Source organism: Alternaria atra (assembly GCF_907166805.1).
Source record: "Alternaria atra isolate CS162 genome assembly, contig: 32, whole genome shotgun sequence".
Taxonomy (NCBI): Eukaryota; Fungi; Ascomycota; class Dothideomycetes; order Pleosporales; family Pleosporaceae; genus Alternaria; species Alternaria atra.
Genome location: NW_025091331.1, coordinates 1,944,781 through 1,966,402, shown reverse-complemented (window position 1 = coordinate 1,966,402; position 21,622 = coordinate 1,944,781). Strand labels below are relative to the sequence as shown.

At 51.3% G+C, this 21,622-nt stretch overlaps 10 protein-coding genes across 10 annotated transcripts; 2 read left to right on the top strand and 8 right to left on the bottom strand.

Annotated features, from left to right (window-relative positions):
• Positions 1-310: 310 nt before the first annotated feature.
• On the bottom strand, positions 311-1,227 carry ALTATR162_LOCUS10416 (uncharacterized protein; the record flags this gene model as incomplete). Its single annotated transcript, XM_043318052.1, has 2 exons — positions 311-838; positions 907-1,227. The coding sequence occupies 2 exons, from the start codon at positions 1,225-1,227 to the stop codon at positions 311-313; spliced, it is 849 nt and encodes a 282-aa protein (XP_043173987.1).
• Positions 1,228-1,702: 475 nt separating this feature from the next.
• Positions 1,703-2,913, bottom strand: ALTATR162_LOCUS10415 (uncharacterized protein; the record flags this gene model as incomplete). The annotated part of the gene is made up of 2 exons (XM_043318051.1): positions 1,703-1,914; positions 1,971-2,913. The coding sequence occupies 2 exons, from the start codon at positions 2,911-2,913 to the stop codon at positions 1,703-1,705; spliced, it is 1,155 nt and encodes a 384-aa protein (XP_043173986.1).
• A 1,339-nt stretch (positions 2,914-4,252) lies between these two features.
• ALTATR162_LOCUS10414 (uncharacterized protein) lies at positions 4,253-4,890 on the top strand (the record flags this gene model as incomplete). The annotated part of the gene is made up of 2 exons (XM_043318050.1): positions 4,253-4,666; positions 4,717-4,890. The coding sequence occupies 2 exons, from the start codon at positions 4,253-4,255 to the stop codon at positions 4,888-4,890; spliced, it is 588 nt and encodes a 195-aa protein (XP_043173985.1).
• A 223-nt stretch (positions 4,891-5,113) lies between these two features.
• Positions 5,114-5,898, bottom strand: ALTATR162_LOCUS10413 (uncharacterized protein; the record flags this gene model as incomplete). The annotated part of the gene is made up of 2 exons (XM_043318049.1): positions 5,114-5,761; positions 5,809-5,898. 2 exons carry the CDS (start codon positions 5,896-5,898, stop codon positions 5,114-5,116), a joined length of 738 nt encoding a protein of 245 aa, XP_043173984.1.
• Positions 5,899-6,223: 325 nt separating this feature from the next.
• On the bottom strand, positions 6,224-7,924 carry ALTATR162_LOCUS10412 (uncharacterized protein; the record flags this gene model as incomplete). Its single annotated transcript, XM_043318048.1, has 4 exons — positions 6,224-6,382; positions 6,430-6,880; positions 6,931-7,311; positions 7,362-7,924. 4 exons carry the CDS (start codon positions 7,922-7,924, stop codon positions 6,224-6,226), a joined length of 1,554 nt encoding a protein of 517 aa, XP_043173983.1.
• Positions 7,925-9,913: 1,989 nt separating this feature from the next.
• ALTATR162_LOCUS10411 (uncharacterized protein) lies at positions 9,914-11,427 on the top strand (the record flags this gene model as incomplete). Its single annotated transcript, XM_043318047.1, has 5 exons — positions 9,914-9,931; positions 9,989-10,127; positions 10,183-10,466; positions 10,519-10,904; positions 10,962-11,427. 5 exons carry the CDS (start codon positions 9,914-9,916, stop codon positions 11,425-11,427), a joined length of 1,293 nt encoding a protein of 430 aa, XP_043173982.1.
• A 506-nt stretch (positions 11,428-11,933) lies between these two features.
• ALTATR162_LOCUS10410 (uncharacterized protein) lies at positions 11,934-12,872 on the bottom strand (the record flags this gene model as incomplete). The annotated part of the gene is made up of 1 exon (XM_043318046.1): positions 11,934-12,872. The coding sequence occupies one exon, from the start codon at positions 12,870-12,872 to the stop codon at positions 11,934-11,936; it is 939 nt and encodes a 312-aa protein (XP_043173981.1).
• A 525-nt stretch (positions 12,873-13,397) lies between these two features.
• Positions 13,398-14,409, bottom strand: ALTATR162_LOCUS10409 (uncharacterized protein; the record flags this gene model as incomplete). Its single annotated transcript, XM_043318045.1, has 3 exons — positions 13,398-13,811; positions 13,859-14,104; positions 14,158-14,409. The coding sequence occupies 3 exons, from the start codon at positions 14,407-14,409 to the stop codon at positions 13,398-13,400; spliced, it is 912 nt and encodes a 303-aa protein (XP_043173980.1).
• Positions 14,410-15,796: 1,387 nt separating this feature from the next.
• ALTATR162_LOCUS10408 (uncharacterized protein) lies at positions 15,797-18,397 on the bottom strand (the record flags this gene model as incomplete). Its single annotated transcript, XM_043318044.1, has 5 exons — positions 15,797-17,274; positions 17,324-17,618; positions 17,671-17,755; positions 18,037-18,179; positions 18,344-18,397. The coding sequence occupies 5 exons, from the start codon at positions 18,395-18,397 to the stop codon at positions 15,797-15,799; spliced, it is 2,055 nt and encodes a 684-aa protein (XP_043173979.1).
• A 1,028-nt stretch (positions 18,398-19,425) lies between these two features.
• Positions 19,426-21,342, bottom strand: ALTATR162_LOCUS10407 (uncharacterized protein; the record flags this gene model as incomplete). Its single annotated transcript, XM_043318043.1, has 1 exon — positions 19,426-21,342. The coding sequence occupies one exon, from the start codon at positions 21,340-21,342 to the stop codon at positions 19,426-19,428; it is 1,917 nt and encodes a 638-aa protein (XP_043173978.1).
• Positions 21,343-21,622: the final 280 nt, after the last annotated feature.

Here is a 21,622-nt window from a genome sequence, read left to right as displayed (position 1 = left end):
GCATTCTGACATGCGGTTGCTAGGCAATGTCAAAGCGGTTCCAGAAGAACATACGATGTGGGGACCGTGTAGAGGCATTTCATAGGTGATTATGCGAATGGCAACGTCCTCACGGTGGAAGTGTCATGTTGCAAAGAGAAAAGAAAGAAGAGACATGAGAAGAGACTCCGTTCCTTCGTTTGTGGAGAAGTGTTATCGCTCATGTCAGTATATTGTACAGCAACCACGCCGGCTATGCATTTTTGCGTTTCGTCCAGCTCTGTCTTGTCCGCCTTTCATCTTTCCTTCAGCCTCTTACGCTCCTAAGCAATCATGACCTCAGGCCTAGCAAGAAGTTGCCGCCACTCGAGCCACCGCCATTGCCACCAGAGTTACCACCAGGCAGATAACTAATGTTCGGGTTCCTCGCCAGCATCTGCGCAATATCTTTCTGTGTCTCAATGCGCCTAATCAACACTAGACCGTCACCACTCTTCGCCACTGCCTTGGAGATTGTGTCGGCAGCCTCGGCTTCACCCTCAGCCCTGATAACGTTGGCTTGCCTCTCCTGCTCGGCCTTCTCTACAATGAAGCGCGCGCGCTCGGCTTCTTGTTGTGCGATCTGCTTCTCTTCGACGGCCTTGGTGAACTCCTTACCGAAAGTCATGTGTGTGATGGAGACGTCTTCAAGGGCGATGTTGAACTCGTTGGCGCGCTTGAGCAAGTCGGTACGGATGCGATTGGAGACGGCCTCTCGCTGGGTGATGAGTTCTGCGGCGTCGAACTGAGCGACGATGGCTTTTAGGACTTCATTACCGATGGAGGGGAGAACCCGCTCGTCGTAGTCGAGACCGAGGTTCTATCAGCGCATTAGATGGGTTTCTTGGAGCTTCTCGTATCTGCATGTGAGGGGGACAATAGACATACCTGGTAGATCTTAGGCAGCTGCTTGACCTCCGGGCGATGCAACACCCTCAGTGTGAGTGTAACCATCTGCAAGTCCTTGCTACCCGTCGTTGTGCTGATATTCCTCGGCCTAGTCCGAACATCGAAAACAATTGCCCGTTGCAGCCATGGTACCAAGAAATGTGTGCCTTCGTTGACGACGTCTTCCTTGACTCCGGACAGACGGTCGAAGATGACGGCGCGGGTTCCGCCTTTGACGTCGTAGAGGGAGCTCTGCACGACACTTGCGCCGATGGCGGCAGGAACGACCCAGCGGAAGAGTGAGGTAGGTATCGCGGCCATGGTTGGCGGTTTGTGAGGGGTTGATGTGGTGAGGCGGCGGCAGGCAAGATGCGGAGAATCGTGAGAAGTGGATGATGCTTCTACGAAGTTGGCTGGTCTGTGCTTCTGCGGCGAATGATGCTTGTGATTGGCGCATACACTACCACCATGGATCGATAGTAGCAAACATGCGGGCGAGTCACAGCGCCTTAGTCTGAATGCCCGAGAGATCTGGCAGAGATCTTATAGTAAAGCTGCGTGGACCTGGATGCACGAAAAAGTCACGAAAGAGGGGCTGTCGGATCGGGCAGGAGGCAGTCGGTGGATTGCAGGCCCGATTGTTATGCGTATTGAAAAGGATATATTCATCAACGCCGATACTGGTATGCTTATATGTGTGGCTCAAAGCCATTCTACGTACTCCTCGCCCAACCATCATCTCCACCACCAAACTCATCTCAACCCGAGCAACAACTACTGGTACAAAGCCGACCCACTACTGTTCAATGAAGCCCTTGTGCTCCTTGTGCGCCTTGTACCAGTAGCTATCCTCCTTTTTCGGCCGGAGCTCCTCCGACAGCTTGTCGAGGATGACCGCTAAAAGTTTCAGACGGCCATCCTCATTCTCCGCGTCCCGGTTCCAGACGGCGATCTGTACAGCATTCCATCGAACGCTGTACGAGATCCCGCAGATGTCGTCATTGAAAGCTATTGAATAGTCAGTATCGAAAATATGTGAGAAGAGTGGAAACAAAAAGACTTACAGGCACGCTTTGTCTCGACGGCCCCCTGCAAGACGTCACCGACGGCAAGTAGGCACATCTCATGCCAGAACTGAGCCGCCAGGTCCTTGCTGACCTTGAAGTACCATGCGCCGCCACGCGTATTCCGCGGGTCTTCCCAGACCGGTTTCACACCCAGATGGAACAAGTGTATCGAGTCTCGTAGCTTCAGGTTCTCCACTGGAATATTATTGAAGTGCTGATAAAACTCCTTGACGGAGACGATTTGGTCTCCAAGCGGCTTGGGGCGGGTGAGGTACTCTTCTGAAGCTGCCTTGTCCTTGGGTGCGGCTTGCTGACCCTTCTCTGCCCAGAACATCCACTTGAAGCGGAACTCGGGAACTCGCACCGACTTGAAGATGTTGTTGAGCATGGCCGTGCCGCGCGCAGGCGATGCTGTGGCGGACTGCTCCTCAGCCGAAGCCTTGGGGAGGTCGGAGGTGCTGAGCACCGGGAAGCGACCAGCCATGGTAGGAGATGTGATGGGGATGCCGAGATTGCTGCTGATAAGCTTAAGTTCCTTAATGTTAGAACGCGCGGTGAAGATGCGCCTGCTGTTCTCGATGGCGAGGTTGTTGGCGAGGTCCTGGGTAGTGTCCTTGAACTGAACGCTGGGGATGATGACAGCAGCGTCGCAGGAAATGGCCTTGTTGAGAGTGACGAGGATGCGATCAATGCCGACCTTGGATTCGTACGTCAGGGGCTCGCTGGGGTAGGGCAGACCGTGCTTGCTCGCGTGGATGAGTTCTTCAAGGAGAGAGACTGAGAGAGGCTTGCGCGCAGCTGCAGCAGTCCTGAGCTTCTTGCTGGATTCGTCGGTGGAGGCGAAGAAAGCTTCACGCTCATTGATCTTGTCGTGGTCAGTGTTGTGAGCAGCAGAGGCCCTGAGCATGCCAATGATACGGATAGTCTCGTTCATAGTCATGGTGATGGATGTGAATGTAGCTTGAAGTAGAGTGGTGTGGAGAGAAGGAATGATGACCGAGGGTTTTGGAATGGATACAGAGAGCTAGTAGCGGGTGCTTTGCAGATTTGTGAAGGCTGTGAAGAGCTGGAGTGTGATGGATGGGAAAAGGTTAAGGACGAGCGTTTGTGAAGTCTTTACGCCTGCCCAGCTCCCCAAATTGTGAAGACGAAAAACAGCAGGCAATTCCATTGTGGGCTCCGCTTGAAGAACGCAAAGAACCGTCGTGGTGAACGTGAATGTGGGAGGTGAAGACAAATGGACCAACCAGCGCTCAGCGTCGGGCTCCAAGGCTTGCTGAGATCAGACCGTCTCGGCATGCTGGCACGATAGCAGCAAAACCGCGATAGTAATAGATATTCAGTAAGGAATTACAGGACGTAGAATTGTCTAGTCCAGGTGCAAGGCTTATAGTAGATGAACGGCAAGGTTGATAGGGGAATTGTGACAGGTGCATGTCCAAGGCTAAGGCTGATTCTTGAGGTAATGGAAAAGGAGAACATAGGAACGGACAACGACTGAAATGATAGATGTATAGGAGAACGAATACACACCTGCTAACTGGTAACCAAAAACCTTTTCCAAAGGCAGTTGACCCTTCAATACTGTTGGTAAACACTCTCAAGCTCGTGAACGTCTGAAGTGGGGTAGCGACACACCGACTCTTGCAAACACAGATACAAGAGACACAAGAACAGGTACAGTCGAACAGTACAACAGTGAGATGGTAATGATTGACAAGAAGAGGTGAGGTCAGATATGTACGAGGCCAGCTGGACCTTTAAGAGGCTTAACCCCTCGGAGACCACAAGTCAGCCACGCAGGCGCCCGCTCTAACTACGTTTCAAGACGCCGTTTCACGACCCCTGCTGACACCAACGAGTCGGCTTCGGCCTCAGGCCAATCTAGAGCCGCATGCGTTGTCTGTGGAGCATGCGACGGGATACACCATCTTTATGTGTATACTCCAGCATGTGATATGTGTATGTCTGGGTCGGTGCTGGCTTCGGCAACATGTATGCTGACCATGGCGGTGACGTAGCAAAGGTCAGGGCCCAGTCGGTACCATTCCGCGAGATCTGCGCGCATGTGCCTGAAACTTTGAATCTTGCCCAACTTTTTCCCCGGATTTTTTTGTAAACCACTTCAAAACGCGTAAACGACTTCCAACAGTCCCTAATAAGATTACCCATATCAGCCACCACCGAGGAGTATGTCATCGCCATATATTCACGAAGCTGTCGCGCACCGCAGCAAACGCGTGCGCTTCTCCAACGAACCCGAATCTTCGCCGCCCTCAATGTCCTCCAACTCCGCCCTTGCATCTACAAACGCCGCAGATGACTCTACGACGAACGCAAGCGACTTTGGTACCTCCGATAGCGACAGCGAGCTGTCCGAATCTAGCGAAGAACCCAGTAGCGACGAGAGTTCAAGCGAAGAAGAAGAGGATGATGGCGAGGACACAGAGATGGAGCTTGAGGAGCCAAAATCACAAGACGGTGTCGTTAATCTACGCGCGAATAGAGGAAAGAAGCCAATTATGAGGTTGGGCGACCAAGATCTCGGACCAGACATTCGAGGCTTCCTTAAAGACTTTTTGCCGCAACTGAAGGCTGCGAATGAAGAGTTGGAGGCGCAGAAGAAGGCTGGAACGCTGAAGAGCCTAGACTCCGAGGAGGGGCATGAGGAGGGTGAGCCGTATATCGAGATGGTAAGCAATGTATCCGCGCCGTGTCACAGGCCGCTGCTAACAGTGTCTAGGACCTTGGACTAGGCGTACTCGAGGAGAAAGACCCAAATGCGAAGAGCGACGAGGATAGCGCGAGCGATACCGAAGACGGTGACAATGAGAAGGATGTACTGGGGAAACTGATGGGGCGTGAGAAGAAAGATCCAGCAGGCATTGAGGTGCTGCAGAACACAACCGGGTCATAAAGAGATGCTGGGCAAAGCAGGGCCTGATACATCCTCGGCACATTCAGTGTAAAAGAGCTATTGAACCTAGTTCCTCGTGGGATGGAGGTCATGGGAATACTATCATGCCTAAGCCCCAGCTCATACTCTGCTGCAGGCCGACCGGCTACCGCCATTCCGTCCTTCGCATACCAACGCCTCGTAAATGCATCACCGACGTCACCATCCCCTCCGACCACCTTATCTAGTGTCCAATACCCCCCTTCGCCCACGTCGCATCAGCATTCTCATGAATCTTCGGCACCTCAATATACTCCCTAACCTCCTTCTTCCTCTGATAATCACTACCAAACCTCTGGTCCCTCTCCTTCATCCTCTTCTCAAAATCCGGCATCTGATCCGCCGCCGTATAGCTCGTCATTAACTGCGGTGGGCCCAAAGGCAATTTATCCCCACGGTCAGTCTGCCAGAGATGGTAGATCTTGCCGTACAGCTCTACAACTTCTTCCATCTCCTTGTTCTCAGCTACTTCCCATGCGGATTCTGGGACGCCTGTTGGACGCGGCATGATTAGCATTCCGGATTTCACTTCGAAGACGTGCGAGTGCCAGAGCTTCTGCTCTTCGGCCTCGAGTGTCTCGTAGAGTTTGGGTGAGATCATGTACTCTGGAGGTTGGTTTAGTAGTGGGTTGCCTGTTGGGGAAGTGAATAACTTACCGATACCGATGATTCGTGCGCCCTTTTCGGGAGAGTCGTAGAGGATGCACTGGCGGACTTCATCGTTCAGATGTGCGCAGTAGTGGTTTGCTTCGACTGCATCGCGTTTCGGATCATGGGCATATGCGTGGAAGGCGTTGAGGTGAGCGCATATCCTCTTGACTGGGGCGAAGTTCTGATCAGGTCAGCGGAGTCGTTGTATAACAGAGTTGATCAACTCACCTGAGTCGTCGCCGCAGCAGTCTCAAGTGTGTTATTATACGTGCTTTCTGGCTCACCCGCCGTCTTATTGTTTACGGGAAGAGAGTCCATCTTGTGTTGTTGTCTCGTTGATAGTGATTTTGTAAGTTGAGAACTCAACTGGTAGCTGGCTTTTGGGTATGAACGTTCGTTGCTTGTAGTGTTTTATTTGACTTATGTAGCCCGCTAAAGTCGCCGATCGTAATCGCCGTTTAGAAACACTTTTCGGCGTCTCGCAAGATGAAGGTCTGAAGTTGCATATCGGATCATGAGCAGAGGTTGACGTCATCATGACTTGCGATTGGATAAAATAGCGGATCCTGCAGTTCTCCTTGAGGAAGCAAAAGCCGGCTGCAACTCCTTCTCAGCTATGTCAATACATAATGCTACCGAGTGTCTAGTTCTTAATCGAAACCCTGCGCTTGAATCTGCACTCAACACCAGTCTGGACGTTGAAAGACGCATTATGCGTCTTCCACGGCTGGTCATGTGCCATCTCAAAATCAAAACGGTGCAAGACCTCTGCAGTGACTTTGTAAATTTGTGTCAAAGCAAGCTGTGCATCGTTAGTACTTCCTTAGTATGCGATCACGTAGGACTTACAGGTCTGCCGACGCATGTCCGAGTCCCAGCACCCCAACCGAGAATTGTCTTATCCATGATTCGCGAGCGGTCTTCACTCTGCAACCATCGCTCGGGAACGAACTCAAGCGCATCTTCCCCAAATACATTGGTGTCAAGCGAAACGATAGCTGGATTCATACCGACGGTGTAGCCTGCTGGAATGTGTTTTCCGCAAAGCGTGAGCCCTTGGCTAGGAGCATACCGAGGCATCGAGACTGCGAATGCGGAAAACAGTCGTAAGGCTTCCTTCACAGTCGCTACTAAGTATGGAAGCGAAGCTAATTGACCGTATTGCACCGGTGATGAGAGTGTACCATTTTCAAAGGCCGCATCAACTTCTGCGCGCGCTTTCTCGAGCTTCTGGGGGTTCTTCATTAGGAAGTAGAAGACGGAACGCATGGAGATGGATGTACTATCAGCGCCGGCCATACTGTGGGCAGTCAGCATAACACGTTCGGTTCTTTACGCCAGTACACGTACATTGCAACCCACATGTCCGATGTGATCTCTTTGTGCGAGTAGTTTACCTTTTCCCCCTTTTCCTGCACGATTGCTAGCAACTGGGAGAGTAAATCGGGTCTCTTTCCCGTCACTTCGAGTGCTCTTTCGGTAGCTGTCTTCGTCTCTATGATCGCAGTCTTCTTAATGTCTTCTACGGCCAGCACAGCTTTCAGCAAGCGCGGAATGCAAACAGCGACAAGAAGCAAGAATGGTCGTATATAGTACGGAGTGACCGTCAGAAGACTAAGAAAAGGCATTGCGAGATGGACTGAGTGGATGTAGCCTTTGTAATCAACACTGTCGCGTAGAAAGCCAAAGGCCTGGCCAAAGAACGCGACGCCAACGCTATCAAACGAGTACCTGATTCGCGCGTTAGCCATACAATCTGTCGGCAGTATCTTATAGCTCACATTTCGAGCCAAAGACCAAAGTCAAACGCTTCATTGCTATCGGCGAAACTACCCAGCCGCTCAAGAAAGAGTTCCAATGTTTCGTCCAGTCCTGGTTCGTTTTTCAAGATACTGGAAAGTGAATATACACCTCCAACAATCCTTCGATACGCCGCATGCGCCTTCTCGTTAGTCTGCGTGAACAAATCCGGTTGGCTGTTTAGTCCTTGTGGTCGCCACGGCTTGTACCAGTCCGTTTTTTCAAGTGGCTTCTGAACCGGGTAAATGTATGGGATGGCCGTGGTGTCAGTCATTACGACCTCATCGGGTGCGATTCGAATAATTGGGCCATACTTCTTATGAAGAACGCGCTCAACAATCTCGATGTCGCCTTTGTGATGGTGCCACATAAGCCATGTCCGCGAAATTGAAGGCCAAAACGGTCCTGGAACCTTGGCTAGTGGATGGAGGGTTCGAGTATAGACGATCCAGATGGAATAGTATGCCACGAAACAGAGAGGAATGTAGAGTAAGAAGAGGGTACTGAGATTTGCACCTAGCAAAACATCAGATAGGAGGGCCATGTCGCAGATGCTAACGTTGAAGGACAGAGTGACTCTAAAGGCGTGGCCAAGATGGGAAAGAGAGTGTTATCTTCCATAATTTATCGGTAACAGTAGTCTTTCTGCAGTGAACCCTGTCAGACAACGGACTGCGACAGCGAGTTACGGCTCGAACATGGCATACTAGTATACTCAAAAGAGCGACGGATCCGATGCGTGGATACTGCAAGTGCCGGGGCGTGCCGCAGACCCTCTGGTTCTGGCCATGGTTTGCGCTCTACACGAATTGTTACAAATAACCTCACCGAATTCTCAGCTCCATCAGCTGACGTAGAGTCCTTTTGAAAGCCACTGGTTTATTGACTGTATGATTTGGCGTATTCAGCTACGCTTTTTCGTGCGTCCTTGTGCCGGGGAATCGGAAGGATGCTACCGCACGCAGGTGGACCGAAGTGGTCTCTTTCTGCCAGGGTTCACGATCCCTCCCCTTGTCCATGGCAGCCTCAGCCGCCATCCCGTGTCCAGAAGACGGGGCACGTTTTGCAGAGCTGGTGATATTCCTCACCCTCTTCTCGAATATGGTGCGACTTATTATTGTGATGTTGACAGTCTCTCCCCGCACTCGAAGCCACGAAGCGAGACGACACTAGCCATGAACACCCGTTGTCATTGAACGCCGCTTCAATTACGTGACACGTCTTTGGCTCGCGGACTAAAACTGGAGCGCAGGAATTTGCAAGCTGCAGAACCGCTTCTCGCGCTCGAAAATGTCAAGACTATTGACGCTGGAGTGTCTAGATGCCTGACGTTCCCCGGTGGGCCAATAGGATCCCAAACCGCATTGATAGATGCAATCCTGGAAAGCCTCCCCATCTTTTTTTCCGCTGGGTAGCTGAAATCCTATTGTAATGATAGCATCATCATGCCACTTTCCTTCGGGCCTTTGTAGCTACACGACTCGAAAGCTACTTGGATTGCTTACTCCGAGATACGTTATATATTGACAAAACAACCCTGGAACTCCGCATAGACCTATATCTCGGTATCGGCCCAGTCCAGCTAGCGCATCGTGCCGTGCAGCCGTTTGACTAGCACGCGGTATTACAAAATGGCCGAACTCAGCACTGGCCACCCCACCAAAATGTTCTCGTCTTAACCACCACCGCTTGCAACCCCTGAACGCTCTATTTGAGCTACAACCTTAACGAAACTTAGATATATAGCTTTTCTATACAACTCTACAGCTTCAAAAGTAATTTTCAGCTCTCGAATGCGATATTACATATTGTTTTAGTGGTGCTGTAGTACTAGTTGTGGTGCGCCAAGACATCTGTGAGTGCGGCGAATTTCTTACACGGCTTGACTGGCATTCGGTGTATTAAATAATCGGGCCTCCTAAATGTCTTGGGGCACTGCTATCAGTACTACAGCACTACTAAAAGCTTTAAAATGTTGCATATAATATTTAGAAATCTTTCCTAATACTATAAATATTTAGGGTTAACAATGCAGCTGTAGAGTCGTAGGTAGGTACGTGGTAGTTGTGTTAAGATAGCAGTATATTTGGTGGGGTGGCCCGTGTTGAGTCCCGATTATTTCATGCATCGGGTGACTGGGAACCGGGCGCAGAGCCGCCCGGGACAGCACGTCTGCCATGCACCGATAGAGCTCGACTCGAATCCTACATAGGTCAATCAGAAACAACGCCCCCTGATATCGACTAGGGTATCCAATACTGGGAGTAGATGCAAGGATGGAAACGAATGTGCTGATGTTGTGGAGGGTTTGTGGCTGGCATCTTACCATGACTGACTGACTTCACACTGCTTTTTATCATCACCCTCGAAGTATTAAGCTCTGTTGAACCAGTATCCACGAGTCGCTCTCTTTGTGACTCGTTTCTCCAGATTCTTCTCCGTGCTCAATATGCGGTGGAACAATGTGTTCATCCTAGGGCTTACGGCGTTGAGTAGCATTGTGCATCCGATACTAGCACAAGATGCCATAAATATGCTACCACCATGCGCAGTAAGTTCAAACTCCTCCATAATCTTAACCATGAGAGAATGATACTGACAATACCAGGCCAGGTGCTTCCAAAATGCTCTCACAAGCCAAACGACATGCGCTCCCACAGATATACAATGCATTTGCGACGACGGACCCATCAACGCGGCCATTCAGAGCTGTGTGGGTGGCACATGCTCAGTTAAAGAGACACTCAGTAAGATCTCCCAACAGTATCTACATCGATCGCGCTGACTTGAGCCTCATCACAGCTGCTGTTAACGTCACCTCCACAATGTGTGAGAGGCCTGTCCGAGACCAATCAAACGTCATATTCTTGACCGGCATTACGGCGGGTTCCATTGCTCTCGCCGCTGTGAGCGTCCGCACCTACTCCGCTATCAGCCAAAACTCGTTCGGACTAGATGATGTTTTCGCGATAGCAGCCGAAGCAGCTTGTCTTCCTGTAACCGTGATACAATGCTATACACCAAAGCTTGGTTTCGGAAAAGATACTTGGGTTGTCCCTCACAGTGACATCTACAAAGTTTTGAGGGTAAGAACAAGAAACTCAAGACGTGTAGGTGACTATACTAAATACTTCTTAGTTAACCTACGGCTCTCAAATATCGTACTTCTTCTGCTGTGGGCTTACCAAACTCGCGTTCTTATTCTTCTTCCTCCGCATCTTTCCCTCGGAAAACACCCGGAAATTCATCTGGATATTCATCTTCATTTCAGTGCTCTGGACCATTGCATTCGCATTCACGATGATGTTTGCCTGCAGGCCTATCTCAGCAGTATGGACTTCATGGGACGGCACGAGCACGCCCGACTATTGTATAAATCAAAACACGTTTTACTTGGTAGCAGCTGCGTTCAACATTGGCCTCGATATCGCGATAGTCCTGATACCGATTCCGAACTTGATGATACTGAGGCTCAGCTCGCGAAAGAAAGTCTTCCTTGGCGCAATCTTCGGCGTAGGTGGCATGTAAGTCAAACTCCTGGTTTATGTCGATGACCTCGAACACTAACAAACTTGCTTTAGTACTATCGTGGTTTCTTGCATCCGTCTTAGCGCTGTTGCTAAGTACGCCACCTCAACGAACCCCATGTACGACAACCTGATGTCAGGAGTTTACTCCATCCTTGAGATCAACGTCGGTATCATATGCGTATCTATGCCAGCCTTTCGAAGATTCCTCGCTCAAATAGTCCCGAAGTGCTTCGGCACAACGGAGAACAATTCCGATCGAACCCCAGGGGATGACGATACGCCCAACCGATTATCGAAAAAGAAAAGTAGACCGAATAAGAGCATGTTGGATGCAAGTTTGTTCAATACAACGATCATGAGGACTGTGGATGTCGATTCAGAGGGCATTGGGAAGGCGGATGACGAGATTCATCTCGTGGAACTGCACAGGAGTGGGTCAAAAACTTCGACGCAGAACATGGGCGGAAGTATGCGAGGGCATGAGGAAGAGCCGAAGCCTCCCAGCTACTGTCCTTGATGAGAGTACGAACTATACTATCAAATCGACTCACGATATCTATACTCGGTCTTCAGGCCTTGCATTCTACCTGTTATCCTTCAGAAGTTAACTCGTCTTGTGCTATCTCGCCAAAACTCCACTCACCGATGCCCATGCTTGCTTTCAGATACGGACTAGGTGTCTCTATCAAGCCCAAGTCATCATGTTGATACGTGCACATAGCCAGTAGCATCGACCAAGTCACTGAGAATAGCAGCTGATAGTGATATGTATACACCCAGGTGAACTATATTTACAAGCTCTATCATGTCTTTCTATCCTATGGTCAAAAACAAAACATACAACAGCGGGGATTCGCTAGTGGTCACCCACCTAACTACTAGTCCGCCGGTTAAAGGCTTGACGTGTGGAGAGCAAACGGGATCCAGTATACTCCTTTACCTGTGGTCGTATGTGATGTTTATCGTGCGGTAAAGATAATTTGATGTGGATATCTTAACTCTATCAATTATATTCACAATAGTTCACAAGACCCTCTTCAGAACCATCCCGTACCAAACTTTCGTACCAACCCACTTCCACCCTCTCTCGCCCACAGCGCCACCCTCAACATCCTCCTTTCTCATCTCTCGCTCATTTACACTCAGCACCTCAAGCCCAGCTGCTTTGGCTACCACAGCAGTCTCTTCCACCGTGTAAACGTAGCTACTTCCTCTGACTTTGACACCGTCTGCGTTGACGAACCCGGCTTGACTGACACGTCCCATATCGGCGTGCATGTTGGTAACCAGCGCCGTACCGCCTGGTAAGAGCAACGTAACCAGCGTGGCAAAGTAGTTCTTCAGCGGAATGTGCTCCAAGACCAGGGTAGAGATGACTGCATGGCTTGGCTGTAGGCCTTGGACAGCAGGCAATGGGGAAGTCGATGAATCATTGACAGTAGGGAAGCAGTCGCAGCACTCCAACCTTAATCGTACCCTTTCCTGACCCTCAGTCAACGGAGCAAGCTTCTTAGCAGCGACATTCAGCATGCCCTGCGAGAAATCCAGGCCAGTTACTTGCATGCTCTTTCCATCCCAATCATACCGTACAAGCTTCTCGGTATTTCGTCCCGTGCCACAACCTAGATCAAGGATACGAACCTCTCTTTCAGTCGCACTGCTATCCTTGACCTGGGATAAAAATTGCGGGAGAAGTGTTCGAAGCTCCAGATCATCGATCGCTTGCAGCATGTTGCCATCGGTGTCATAGATGGAAGCCCATTGGTCGTAGGCAGCTTGGGTGGGGATGTGTTGGACTGTGTTTGAAGGCTTGTTTGAAGTTGAAGTCTGCTTGGATGTTTGTTGAACATCTAATGTTGAATCTGATTCGGTAGTTGAGAACGACGCGTTGGCGTTGATGGGCGGATTGACATCGACAAGCGAAGTGTCAAAGGTCATATCGACGGATGTTGGTTGTGTCATATTGATCAATGATGTTCTTGGGGACCGAATGGTATCGTCCTAACTAGGATAGATAGAAGTCGATTGTACTTGCGATGGTGGTTGATTGGCTTGAGGTTCTGATAACGAACGAAGAACGGTTGCTGCCGATCTGAAGTGGGGTAAAGTTCCTGAGGATTGATGCTGTCTTAGATGTTGAGTGCCTGACGAAAGTCTATATAGAGATCCGTTTTAGCCAATGACTCTACTTTGCGCCCTCTGCAAGTCCGATATGTATCCAGCATTGCCTAATTAGGCGATATGTCGTGCAGCTTTCCGTAGCATGAGTCATAGCTTGCATCTGTTGGGTCCTGGGTCGCGCTAAACTGTCCGCAGCGCCCACTACGTCCGAACTTCACTCGACATGACTTCGTTTCCTCCAAGTTGAGGTGAACTACGCGTCTTGTGAACGCATAGTCGAAGGTTCGTAACGTTCATGACTGGTTTCTGATAGTACAATCATACAGTATACACTTTCAACAACGGCTCACGGGTATTGCCATGCACTCAAGACTTCTGCTCGAAATACTCAGCTAGTATGCGGTCTCGATGCGTGACCAGGCGTCTGCGCGCCATTAGCGCGTCACGCAAACGCGTGTCCACCCAACCCTTGCCCAGTCCCTCATCCAATAGTAGATGCGTGTACGCAAAGACACTAGCATCGAACAAGCCCGGTCTTTGCGCGCCGAAGAACCAATCGTCTTTGCCTAGAAGTGCCTCTAGTGTTGCAAATGCTTCGTCTGCCTGGTTGTAAAGCGTCTCGTCATTGATGATGCTTGAGAACTTGAGGAGCTCGGTCTCGGCTGCCAGACGTAGTTCGCGAGATATGACGAGGCGCACAAAGGGATTGCGGGAGCTTGGGAGAATGTAGAGGGATTCGGCGATGGTGGTGAAGTTCGGGGAGAGATAGATGGTGTAGAGCTGAGAGATGTTAGCTGTGGGCCGAGTGTCCTTCGTGGTCAACGTACCCAAGCCCTCCGTATCCGATGGTCTAGTAGACTCAGGTATGCTTCATAGCGCACATCTCCGGGTTCTTCTATTGCCTTCTCACTGTTGTTCATGGCCCATCGTTGCAGTTTGTTGGATGGCACGGGTTGTGTTCGCTTGTACAGGTCTGGGGATGACGGGATTACGAAAGGTAGTGAACCGCTGGGAGAGGCATGGTTGTTTGCAGAGGCAATTCGAAAGGGTATCTTCGAAAACTTGAGGTACGCCTGTGGTAATGTGAGCTTGGTAGTGGGGTATTGGGATGTGGACATATGCTGACCTGCCACTTCAAGCATGCTGGGTTGTGCGATGGTGCCCCTTGAATCGCTCCTTCGTCCGTAGTGAAGACGTATAACACATGAGCATTGTGATATCGTGGAGCGCGTTGTGGGAAGTCATTGACGGGGTACGTGACGAGTGGGAATTGGTCGAACAGTTGCTTTATTGGTGTAGGAACGGAGAATATGCTGCGCGAAGATGGTTGTCTTCTCAGATTTGTAGTGGTGACATTACTATCGTCGGTCTGAGACATCATGGCTATGCGTGGTGATGCTGGCGATGATGTCGCAAAAAGTTGATGATGCGGCGGGCTCGGAGGAGAGCGCGCCGACCGCACGGTAGCTTCCACTCCCACCCATCGACAATACACCACCACCACCATTTCTTACACCACTCATTGGGCCATGGCAATCGTGTCTCAATGCTTTCTCATCCCAAATCTATTATAACGACGCTAGCCTCAACGATGAAACCTCAGTCTAGCTCAGGACAAGAGCATGTTAGTAGAAAATGTGAGACGCACAACGCGAGTCAATACCAGTCAAGTCTAGTAGCCCATCTCCGCCCGAGAAAGTGAGTGGGCGGGCGCAAACAATAGGAATAGAAGCCGAACTGCAATGCAAAATGGTGGCTGAAAGCACACTTCCGCATGATCATATCGAAAATACGTCCTCCAGCGCCTCGAAGGATTTGTGGCGTAACAATACCCAACCAACGATTCTCATCTGAGCCACGCATGGCCTACCTACATCTATTGTCCTTCCTGGAACTCTTGGCAATGTCAACACAACGCAAGGCCCTCTAGCCTTGTGTCATTGTCATCAATTCTTCATTCCCTTCTTTTCAGCCTTGTTCCAAAACCACTTACTCGTGTCGCCAACGTACAGGTACTGTAGCTACAATATTCGTCCTCCGTGATAGCCATGGGAGGCGTCTGGAAAAATGGGAATACAAAATTGATCCGTCTGTATACTTGTCTGTTCTATCTGCCATGGCCAACACGTTGCTAGCTTTTGCTCTAGCAGAAGGTCTGGTCATTTCTTTTTGGAGAACCGCTTTACGTGGACGCACACTGTAAGCATCTCGCATGAGAAACAGCCCACTGGGGTAATTCGAACAGCTACGTGAACTCAACCAGAACTGGCTGTGCGGACAGTCTCTGCACCGTGCTCTACTCCAAGGTTACCGCGTTGGAGGGAGAATAACAGCTGCAGGTACATGATCGTATCTTTCCTCTTCAAGTTTGCGTGTTCTGACGTGACGATCATAAAGAGAATGGGACGAGTGTGCACAAAAGGCTAGTGATGGGGTCATTTGGGGATATACAGAAACCTATGAAGGGTCAAATGTACGGTACTTGATCATCATGACGATATACAGGGACAGAATCATAAACAGTATGCGGAACATCGCGACGAGAACATGTTTCCCTTTCACATGCAAGCAACTTCGTTTTCCCTCTTATGTTCAACATCAAGTAGTCAAAGGGGGAATCAAATTCTATTTATTCGGGTCGTATTTTTCCCTTCTTCATAAAGCGGGCTGCCGCTTCTTACATATCATCACTCATTACAAGCCAGAGACGATGCTCCAAAACCTCTAAGTACCTCCAGAAAGCAAATCCTACGCTACGCAAACGCTTAGATAAGCTGCTGGAACGCACGGTCGATGGGAGATCGGAGAGGCTTGACCTCCTTGTAGAAGTCAATGGTAGCCTTAGCACGCTTGGCAATACCCTCGGGGGTGAACTCAAACTTCTTGTAGACCTCCTTGTATGGTCCGGAAGCACCGAAGCGGTTGAGACCGAATTGCTCGTGCGAGTACTTCTCCCAGCCCATGGTGGACATGACCTCAACACTGAGGGATGGGATACCAGCGGGGATGACCGACATCTTGTAGTCCTTGTCTTGCGCGTCGAAGACCTCGAAGCAAGGCAGGGAAGCAACACGGGCGGTGATGCCCTGGTCCTTGAGGGTCTTGACGGCCTCCAGGCAGAGGGAAACCTCGGAACCAGTGGAGACGAGGGTAATCTGAGCGTCCTTATCCTCAAGAGCGACGTAACCACCCTTGATGGCCTTCTCCAGTGTTGAGCCTTCAAGCTGGGGCAGGTTCTGACGGGTGAGGGCAAGGATGGATGGCGTACCCTTGGAGGTAAGGGCCATGTAATAAGCGGCAGAGCACTCGTTTCCGTCGGCTGGGCGCCAGACCATCATGTTGGGCAGAGCGCGGAAGTGGGCAAGAGTCTCGATAGGCTGGTGGGTAGGACCGTCCTCACCAAGACCGATGGAGTCGTGGGTGGCGACGTAGATGACGCGCTGGTGTGAGAGAGAGGACAGGCGGACGGCACCGGCGGCGTATGAAACGAAGTTGAGGAAAGTACCACCGGCGGGGATGATGGTGCCGTATGCGGACATACCGTTCATGATGGCAGCCATGGCGTGTTCGCGGACACCATATCTCAGGTATCGGCCAGACCACTCACCAATGCCAAGCTCCGGAGGCTGGAAGTCGACAGCCTTCTTCCATCGGGTGTTGTTGGAGCCAGTCAGATCGGCGGAACCGGAGAGAAGCTCAGGAACGACGTCGTGGATAGCCTCCAAAACGCTCTCAGAGAGCTTTCTTGAGGCAATGGCAGGGTCGGTGGGCTTGTATGTGGGGAGGGCCTTCTGCCAGCCCTCAGGAAGGTCGCCAGTCAATCGGCGGGAGAGGTCGGCGTGAAGCTCCTTGTGCTCCTCACCGTACTTCTGGAAGAGTTTGTTCCACTCCTCCTCAGCAGCAGCACCCTCGGCGGCGTGCTTGTGGTACATGTCGTAGACCTCCTGGGGAACAGCGAACATCTTCTCGGGATCGAAGCCGAACTTCTCCTTGACCTGCTTGCAGTCGTCGGCCTTGAGGGGATTGCCGTGGACGCCGCCGGTACCCTGGAGCTTGGAACCGAAACCGATGGTGGTGGTGAGCTTGATCATCGAGGGCTTGTCGGTGACCTTCTTGGCCTCAGCGATGGCCTTCTCGATGGCCTCGAGGTCGGAGTCACCGTCCTCGACGTGCTGTACGTGCCAGCCGTAGGCCTCGAATCGCTTCATGACATCCTCAGTGAAGGCGCACTTGGTGTCACCGTCTGTATAACATCAGATATTGAACTTATTGGAACTTTCTGCCAAACTTACCAATGGAGATGTGGTTGTCATCGTAGATGGCAATGAGGTTTCCGAGCTTCAAGTGACCGGCAGTGGAGGCAGCCTCGCTGGCAATACCCTCCATAGCGCAACCATCACCGAAGAACATGTAGACGTGGTTGTTGATCAGCTCATAGCCGGGCTTGTTGAAGATGGCGGCAGTGTGCTTCTCAGCAATGGCGAGACCGACGGCATTGGCGAAACCCTGACCGAGAGGGCCAGTGGTGACCTCGATACCGGGGGTGTCGTGGGACTCGGGGTGACCAGGTGTGATGCTGTCGACTTGCTGTAGAGAAGTTAGCGCTGGTGCATTGCGAGAGGCTGTCGAGAGTACGTACACGGAAGTTCTTCAGGTCGTCAATGCTGACGTTGTAGCCGAAGAGGTGGATCAGCGCATACTGGAGCATGCATCCGTGACCGTTGCTAAACGCCCAAAGTCAGCTTCTTGATCTTGTACGATGAAGATACGGCTACCACGCCAATGCCAATGCAAGCAACTGAGCAGCGTGGAATCAGATCTGAGCTGAAAAGCCGCGATTTGATCTCCGACCGAGGCCGAAGATGAGAAAGCAGGACCCTCATATCTGCAGTCGCCGCGGAGACCCGGAACTGTTCATCTGAGCCGCTCCAGGACGGTCGCGCAATTCTCAATCTGCCTGCCATGGCCGCCATTGTATGTGTAGAAAGTACAGAAATGTACGTACGAGAGGACAAATCGGTCGCGGTTGACCCATTTGGGGTTCTTGGGGTTGAAAGTCATGAACTTGTTGAACACGACGTGGGCAACCGGGGCCATGCCCATAGGGGCACCCGGATGGCCGGAGTTTGCCTGGAATGTGGCATCGACCTGCAATGACACCAAAAGTCAGCCATTGAGCCTCTCAAATAACATTTGTCGACTTGGAACAAGCTGCCGCCGCTTTTGTTGGGAGAAGGAGTGCTAGCGGGGTAGTTGTTGATAGTGGTGGGGCAGCCAGCGATATCAAAAAACAACAAGACTACTGGACATACCGCGAGGGTTCGGATGGTGTTGATGGCGAGCTCGTCAGTCTTTCCGTACGGCATGATGGGCAGTCTGTCGATGGGGAAAAGATTGAAGAAGAGAAGTTTCGCAGATGTGCTGGTGTTTAGGTTTTGTAGTTATAGTGGGGTGGCTAGGCGTCATGCCTGCCTCAACTATAACGCCAGAGTGGACGTTTTAGTGGGGTCTCTCAAAGCCCGATTACATCAACCAGTCGCCGTACTTTCTGCCATAACATGCAGCATCCCACTCGTCCAAGCCACGGATGCCCACTGCTACTTCTTTTTAGTAAGCTTGCGCCGTGTGCTGACAGGGCTTTCCGTGTCTAGTCCTGGCTATCATGAGCTGTTGCAAATGACTGTCTATTACTAACCTCTTGCCCTGAACAGCCTCTGTTCCCTATGTATCCGCCATGCGCCGAGAACGACCGCATCACGGACGTGACGGACCACAGTGCCCCGATAGCGCAGGGAACTTATCTTCAATCTCTTGCCTCAACTTCCGCCGCGCAAGTACACGATGCAACAGAATTCTTCCGGGCGGCTACCGCGACACCGGAATCGGCGCCGCGGCCGAAACGGAGCTGAGCAGATGAGGCTCAATCGTGGAACCCCCAAAGCAGATGTCTGGACTAGAGCCGGACATTTAACCTGGTCATTCTCCGGCGCGCTGGAAGACTGGAAGACTACCACGACGTGAGACTAGGCTGCCAAGGCAGTTGGATAAATAGCGCGCCCGGTGCTGCTATATCCCGCTGTTTGGCTAATCGCGACCTCAACACCATCAAGTTCATGCGCCAAGGCCGGTTCGAGACTAACGCGGTCCGAGGGAAAAAAAGGTGATTTGGACAACATCATATGACTTGATTGAGACCGCCTGTTACAGTTTCAACCTACGTAAAAGAACAAATGAGCGCTGTGGGTATCTATCTCGTACTATACAATATGCAAGGAAAAGGACAGTCGTGTCTGGTTCCACCACCCTTCCCGTCTTCCCCTTCGTCCATTAAGAAAATCTAAACGCAAGAAAAAGTTTTATGTAGTCAAGAATCGAACGTCACCTCTCAATCTTTTCACCTTCGTACACCGTCCCCCCATCCTACCTCAAGAAATAAATCCTCACCCTTCTTCCTTGGAGTGAGTCGGGGCACCCATACGGGACTCTTCAACCCGTCCCGGTCAAACTCAACATCCGCATCTCTGCCGATGTTCAATTCAGACATTTCGTCTCTCTTCCTTCTCACGTTCAACGGCCTCACAACATCTTCTTCGTACATGACTGGGCTTTTACCCCACGTACCACTTTGCACGCGACTCTTTCGATCAACACCTGTTTTCGAGGCAGGTGTTGTACTCCATGACTCAGTGCTGTTGCTGCGCATGTGAGAGCGAACTTTGCGTGGCGGACTGGTGACGCGTGGTGGGGATGTGAAGGGGTCTCGCTGAGGACTGTTCAATCTAGGTCGGGACTCTAGCAAGAGCGGAGGCAGGGCGTTGTTGCGTTTTTGAAGAAGCGTCGACGGGTCGGGGGCTCTGCGTGGACTTCTGAAGTTTTGCTGATGTGGCGAACTCCTTGGGCTACGCGGCACGAGCTGGTTTGACGCCCGCGGCACCTTGGGGTACCGAAGCTTTGAGATAGGTGACTCAGCCACAGGAGATAGTTGTTGTTTGTTGCTGACACTATCATCAGAGAGCTGCTTATCCTCATCCTCATCTTCAGGCGTGGACTCATTGCCGTTTGTTGTCTCGAAAGATGTTTGACTTGTCAGAGAGTCGCGCAAGTTTGTCGAGTTACGCGATGTAGAGCGTGACAATGTGCTACTGTGTGACATCTTAGGCTTGATCTGCACAGCTTTTGGAGACTCCTTTGGTCGGATGATATGTGCTGGACTGGCTTTGGGTGTTGGGTCTCGGCTCTGGTTACTAGAAAAGTAATAGTCGATGATGTCTCCGGAAGTGCTTGCATCGCGTGAGCTGGCAGTTGTAGCCCTAGACTCATGAGAGGTGGCTGTAGACGTCATCTGGAAGGGTGGTGCCAAGCGTGGGCGTGTTGCAGGCTCGGGGCGAGGGGGCTGTGGTGAACCATTTGAGGCTATTCCTCCCGCTACAATGCGCTTCGGCTGAGGTCTCTCATGGCGGACAGGAATATCGAGAAACAGCTCGGACCGGCGGCCTGTTGGACGGTTGTTGGCGGCAAAATTTGGTACAGGCCTTGAGGGTTGCAGAGCGCGGATCGGAGGAATTGGGACTGGTGGCGTGGGCAGTAGTATTGAAGATCTTCGGTGCGATGACGTCTCGTCCTCTTCGAAGACAGTCTCCTGGGTCATCGTACTGACAGGTCTAAAAGGTGCGTTCATGCGCGACTGAGTCGAGGTAGGTACTTGTCGATGCGCAGTGGGGGCTTCTGAGGCCTTGCTAGGTACCAGGGGTTTTCCGTCCAGCTCGGCACTGATGGCTAGACCTATCTGGTCGAGCGGTAATGAGGAATTAGAAGAGCTGTTGGATGTTCCTACCCCAAGACGTTGCGCTGGACGTGCTGGACCCTGTTTGCTGCCTCGGCAGAAGGCTCGTGGGAGCACCAGAGGAAATTGGTTCGGCGGCTCAAGACCGCTCTCTACCGGGATGTAGTGCGAAAACTGTGTCGAAAGTTGCTTGCCTCGCTGACTCTGACCTTTCTCGTCTGTATCAAAAACCACTCGTCGCTCCTTTCTTCTACGCAAGCACACACTTAGCGCCATGAGTCCGATGGCCATGACGAAAGCTGCCACCGCTGCCACTGATAGTCCAGCAATCTGTGCGGGTGTCATTCTAGGAGGAGGTTCTGCTGCTACAGCGACTGGAACAGGTATAGATGTTGCCGACGAAGTGGCAGATAGGAGTGGTGAAATAGTATCGGCGAAGGCGGACTGTGTAGAACTTCTCTGAGTCTGCAAGGTAGACGTAACCGTCGACGTGTTTGTTATCGTTGGTTGAATGGGAGACGGCGACATGGTGTGAGTTGCGCTGGTGATAACGTAGGTAAGAACACTCTTCGTCGGCATGACCGCATCCTTTTGTCCCAGACAGATTCCGTACGCTGAACTGAGTGATGATTGAGTATCCTCCATTGGGCACGATAGGTATATGCAGCCAAGAGCCACTTCACCCAGCGACTCTCCAACATTACTATAACGAGAACAAAGACATTGGAGATTTTCTTGACCAGAACATGCTACAGGAAATCTTTCGTCCAGCGAAGCCTGTAAACATGACTGTGCGCAAAGAGGTACG